This window comes from Nothoprocta perdicaria, unplaced genomic scaffold (genome assembly GCF_003342845.1).
Source record: "Nothoprocta perdicaria isolate Ctin4 unplaced genomic scaffold, notPer1 scaffold_19, whole genome shotgun sequence".
Classification (NCBI taxonomy): domain Eukaryota; kingdom Metazoa; phylum Chordata; class Aves; order Tinamiformes; family Tinamidae; genus Nothoprocta; species Nothoprocta perdicaria.
Genome location: NW_020455093.1, coordinates 5978804 through 5984803, shown reverse-complemented (window position 1 = coordinate 5984803; position 6000 = coordinate 5978804). Strand labels below are relative to the sequence as shown.

The 6000-nt window shown below is 42.6% G+C and overlaps 1 protein-coding gene across 1 annotated transcript in view; it reads right to left on the bottom strand.

The window, feature by feature from the left end:
• Window positions 1-1085: 1085 nt before the first annotated feature.
• Window positions 1086-6000, bottom strand: part of EIPR1 (EARP complex and GARP complex interacting protein 1) — a gene marked incomplete at its 5' end in the record, with an annotated part of 52638 nt that continues 47723 nt past the window's right edge. Inside the window, one exon of the mRNA XM_026037066.1 lies at window positions 1086-3194. Coding sequence (XP_025892851.1) covers window positions 3020-3194 — 175 coding nt within the window. The remainder of the gene's footprint in view (window positions 3195-6000) is intronic.

The following is a 6000-nucleotide window of genomic DNA, read 5'->3' as shown; positions in this document are numbered from 1 at the left end:
AAATCTGTACAGTTTRGTTCTTCAACCTCTTATAAGCTAATGCTTTTAAAGAGCTATTATAATCTCAAGATCTCACTTGCAAGCAGCAAGTTAACTGACACTGCCATATGTAAAATCCATCACGCCACTTTTCCTGTACTGGATTTCATCTATCATTTTATCAGTGTTGTGATACAACCTTCCATAATCCTCCAACCAGTCATCCTTACTACTTTGAACATTTGCAGGCTTGGCCATTTTTATATGCAGTCCTTTTTACATTGTATTTGTGACCTTTCTGGAAAGCACAGGCTTGAGCACAGATCCTTGCAGAACTTCTCTGGTAATTTCTTTCTTTGTGAAATGTGGTGATTTATTCCTGCCTCCTATTCCCTATCTTTTAACTGGCTGTTTATCCATCTGAGGACCTTTCCTCTTATCCTACAGGAGTTTGCTTTCTCTAACAGCTTAAGCTGAAACCTTGTCAAAAGCTTTCCCCTATATGAAAGTCATTTTCATATTGCTGGCAGTGTTGAACATGCAACTCAGTCAGCTTTAGAGATAGCTAAAAATGATTAAAATTTGACCCTGTCTGCTCTCTTGCTTCTACTGTAATGCATTTCATTTAAACTTGACCTGCTGCTCCCTTCCTTCCCACAGTTCATCCCTTATCTTCTCACCTTATAATGTGATATTATAAACAGTTACCAAAGGCAGACAATACAAAAATAACAGAAAAATAGGCTGTTATTGTTTCTTTACAGATATAACCTTATACCATGGGGAAAGCTCTAATATTAACGGAAATGCAGTACATCAGCCAAAATCTGTCCCACATTTTATTACACATAAAACCAAGCACCGCATGCGTTACATAATTTCCTGTCACCTGCCCACTGTAAACCATATACATTAGGAGACAATAAAATTTCATTAGACCTTTATTGCTAATGTGAACAAGCTTTTGAAGTATTCTGCTGCATACTAATGATACACAGCAGATTTTTTGGGTGCATGGGGAAAAAAAGAAAAATTTTGTCTAAAGATTGAAAGCTCCACTTGGAAAACAACATCCCAATCCAACTCAGACAGCTGAAGCACAATTGATTCAGAAATGTATTTTTTCTTGTAACATGCAGGTGAATGGCTCATGCCCAGTTGCAGACTGAAAAAATCTGAAACAGCAAAGTTGAAAATCTTAACAGAGAAAAATCAGACCATCAGCTTTCCCAACAGAAGCTTTGCTCTGGTACAAACAGGCCTCCCTGGAACACAAATACAAACAATAACAAATATGCCTGAATTGAATTACTTCACTTCTATGATTTCTTCCAAATAAGCTCTTTAATAAGCCAAAAATGGAATTAAATGTTGATCTTTCATGAACACTTTGGCCTACCATAGTCAGTTAGGCTCCCAAGGTGTGTTCCCACACACACGACAAGTCGCATTTGGACATATTTTGAATCACACTGTGGTGAGGACAAGGACAGGTTAGGAGCAAGTTGTCCCTCAAGAGCAGCACCAGCCCCGGCACTACAGCAACAGCAGGACTCTTAGCAGGGGGTTGGTATCGATTTTTCCACCCCATGTTCTTGGCATCTCTTTGGAGGGTCTCATACAATGCTACCAGAACTGAAACTATTTTGTGTAGCCAACTTCTGGAGTTAACTGAAAATAATAGTGACGAAAGGGCAAACAGGGCATAATTACAGCTGTGTCTGGCCTCAGCACACCGAGAGCAGCAGGACTGTTACAATAACAGCAAAATAGGCTGCCAATAAATTAAGCGCCTTCCATCTGCATTTCAAGTTTTCTGTACATTCCCTGCAAGGCAACAGCTGCCTATTTCCAGTATTTCACAGAATCACAGGACAGCTGAGGTTGGAAGGGACCTCTAGAGATCATTTAGTCCAACCCACTCCAACTGCTCCAGCAGTGATACCCAGGGCATGGCGCACAGGGTGGCAGGTCTGGAAGATCTCCAGAGAAGGAGACTCCACAACCTCCCTGGGCAGCCTGTTCCAGGGCTCTGTCACCCTCACAGGAAAGAGGTTCTTCCACAGAACAGCTATTGATGCCTAGGCCAGGTCTAAAGAGAAGCCTAGAGCAAAACACAAATTGTGCATAGCTGAACACCCACTGCATCATGTAGSCAAGAAGCAGAAGGGTCCAGAGCCTACGAGAACAGGGATGAGCTGCTTACAACTGCTRAAGAGATTTTTCAGGTTCATAATGGCGTAGCTACAGGAGAGCTCAAAATATATCACAGGACAACCAAATTTTATAAATATGCTGTAATATATTACAGGAGAGTATATCAGGGATTTTAAGGAAGAGAATAGTTTCCAATAACAACATACAGCACAAAAAGGCATTTAATTTGTGAATTACAGGACAGCATTCCTATAAGCCTATAAGGCTTAAATGAAGAGTAAATTTAGAGTGGATAGTTTTCCTTCATAAAGGACATTTTTGTTAGACAAAATGGGAGAAACATTGTTTAAAATATTGGAGTGAATTAAGGAAGTGTTTGAGACCATTTCCAACTGTATTTGTAGTCAGAATGTGTCAGAATAGTTAACAAACTGTGGCCCTAGCTAAGAACAGAAGGCTGCTTATATACAAAAGAAGGAAGACAGAACATTATTTTTGCAAATGCGTAGATCACTTCAGCTACATGCACCCAACCTTCTCCCAACTTGACACTGGCATAATAACATCACTGTAACTCACTRCATTAGATTGATTCACTGTGTCAGTTGATTCATTTATCAGCCATAAAATGCCCAATATATTGAGAAACACCAAAACTCACAATTGCAAAGTGATTATAAAAAAAAAAACTAGCACAACCTTAAGAAAACTTATCATATTTTCCAAGAGAAATACAGAAGACCAAACCTGAAAAGTAAGTTTCTACGTTAGTACAGATACAGTCTTTATCATTTATACTTAACTGCAACAGAAAATAATCCTTAAAAAAATACCTACCAATTCTGTACATCAAGACAATAATTTCATCAGTAGTCAAAACAAATTATAACAATATGTGATACTTAAGAGCTCTGGGAACCCTGTTAATGACAAGTCTCCCATCATAACTTAGAGAGGCAAATAACCAGGGGTCTGCTGATGACCATTCAACTGCATATACGCTATCTTCATGTTCTTCATAGGTAGCTATTACACTGTCCTGAAGGGGCTCTTTACTCCTAAAATTAAAGAAGAAAAAAAAAGTAAGGGTTTGTGAACGCACTTGACTGAAAAGGCTAAGTGTCATAAATATACATAGATACACAAGCTCCTATTAATGTGTAAAATTGCAATGTCGGGCTCCAAGGAAGCCCCATTCAGAGGCCAACATGGGCACACACACTCACACACACATTTCAGACACGGCCAGGTGAGGTCAAAGACTTCACTTGCYGGGATGAATTATCTGTTATTCTCAATCCAGTTTGGAGTCTCAATTCAATCCAGTTTGGGTCTAATAGAAGCAATATGCTAAACACATCTCTCTCTGAAGCAACTGAAAGTACAGGGGCAGATTCAAACGTACTCCAAGGTCTACTTTCTTCCTAGTCCCTTCTTCCCAAACAGCTTCTCTCTGAATGGCTACGAGGATGATCAGGGGCCTGGAACATCTGCCCTATGAGCAAAGGCTGAGGGAGCTGGGCCTGTTCAGCCTGGAGAAGAGGAGGCTGAGGGGGGACCTGATCAGTGTCTATAAATACCTCAAGGGAGGCAGTGAGGAGGAGGGGGCTGGCCTCTTTTCAGTGGTGGCCAGCAATAGGACTAGAGGAAACGGCCACAAGCTGAGGCACCAAAAGTTCCACAGGAACTTAAGGAAACACTTTTTGACATTGAGGGTGACAAAGCCCTGGAACAGGCTGCCCAGAGAGGYTGTGGAGTCTCCTTCTTTGGAGGTCTTTAAAACCTGCTTGGACGCAGCCCTGTGCCACGTGCTCTAGGTGACCCTGYGTGAGCAGGGGGGTTGGACTGGATGACCTCTGAGGTCCCTTCCAACCTTGGGCATTCTATGATTCGATGAATCGCTGGCTGCTCTCCAAGCTCCGGGTAGCCCCCACACTGCAGCAGCGCCGCTCCCGGTGGGCCTGCTCCCGGCCTCCCGCTCATCCCAGAGGATTCTGCCACTGCAGGAARGAGGTGGCCCTGGCAGCCTCTGCCCTTGGCCGCTGCTGGCCACAGGCTGGAAGGGCGCATTGCTGCAATTGCAGCATGTAAGATTAGGTATGAATGGCCTGCAGCTCGCCAGGCTAAGCCGCTGCGAATCTAACACCACAATTAAAGTGGAGTTTAATGAAGAAACCCAAAGCCGCCTAACAAGTGCTTCAGCCTTCCAGATCCAGGACTGTTAGCATTCCCCTGTGCTGCAGTTAAGGGCAGCTATCAAAAAGAGGTCACAGCACAAGCACCACAGCTTCCASGTAATTACAGGATGGCTTTGCAGTCCCTGCAAACGCAGACTCGGATGCAGACTGCGGACCAGCAGGGAGCTATAAAGGTGCTCAGCCTCCCGCGATGCCTTTTCCYAGCTCCCTGCTAACTGCCTGGTGGAGGGAAAGTGGGACAGGGCCCCCGGCAGCGTTCGCTCCTCAGCCAGAGGCCACCTCATTCCCAATGACTCCCTGGAGAAGCGCGGAGCAATCCGGCTCCCAGGGACACGACCGCCTTCCAGCTAACCAGGAGGCTCCGTTAACCACAGGCTGGATAAAGGGCACAGATCAGCTTCCAGATTGCGCTATTCTCTGTGTGCTCCAAGTTGCTGTAGTGTTTCATTTAAATCAGGTAGTTCATCTAATTTACAGCAGTCACAGGGGAATGAGTGTTCGGGAAAGAAGCCTGCATGAGTAGCTGAGCTGCTGTGTGGCATTCGTGTTTACTGCCTCAATTTTTAACCCTCGCTTGTTATTGTCTATACGCACAATTTCTCCTTGGGGATGGAAGTCATTTTGTGCCTTTCCAAAAAAGGAAAGCTACCCATGCAGTTCTTCAGGCTGCAGGAGCCTGAAGGTCCGTTTCTATAAGGACATTTTTATAAACTATTTGTGTATATGAGACATTTATTGTGAGCCTGAGAAAATGTTTTATGTTAAACGCTCACTTTTATAAAGAAGTACAGGATAATCAGGAGGGAAAAAGTAATCCTAGAATTACATGGTCTCAGGAACTATACAGAAGATCCAAAAGACAGTCTTTTGTCCATGAGCATCCTCTACAAACATGCTGAGTGAAAATTAATTTGCCTTTAAATTGAGTAATGAGCAGCCCCTCCCCCCCAAAAAACCCAGAATTTAATTCACACATCTGGAAGATAATTTTCTTTCCCTTCTCTTCTTTTTAAAAAAGAAAAGAACCTAGAGGGTTCCCTCTAAAAAAAGAAGAGAATGTAGAAGGTCCCTAGAAGGAACCGGATTCCTCTAGGATTCTTATAGGTGTGCAGCTATTATGTCCCTAGACTGAAATGTTAAGTATTTGCTGTCAATGAATTGAAGATAGACTGGATGCTGGAATAAAGGTGACAGATCCTGGGCAGGTTTTAGGAAAAGGAGGAGAGTTCAGGATCTTAAATTGTTCTATTTGGGTAAGTTCTGAAACATGAAGGGTGCCAGAGGATGCGCATAAACTTTCTCCCAACCCATTTCAAAACACACAACTCAGGGTACTGCCAAAACAGATGCTCGTTTTTTTACACATAATCCATGGGATACAGATGTAAAAATGCAGTTGCTGTGCCTCAATGTGATGTACCTCAGGTGCAGTTGCTGCCCTACTGGCTCTTTGATACAGCACTGTTATATAGTATTTTGATAATATTAATTATTAATTTTAGTTTTTGTTAATTTTGATAATATATAAATTTTGGTGATAAACTTGCTAGTCACTTGCTAGGCCTGGCAAGCTTGGCAAACTAGTTTTTCCTAGTCCTGAACTTCCTGCCCCTGAAAGTTTCTTTAGGTTCCTATTCTCCTTTTTTTCCAGTTATTTTTGTAATAA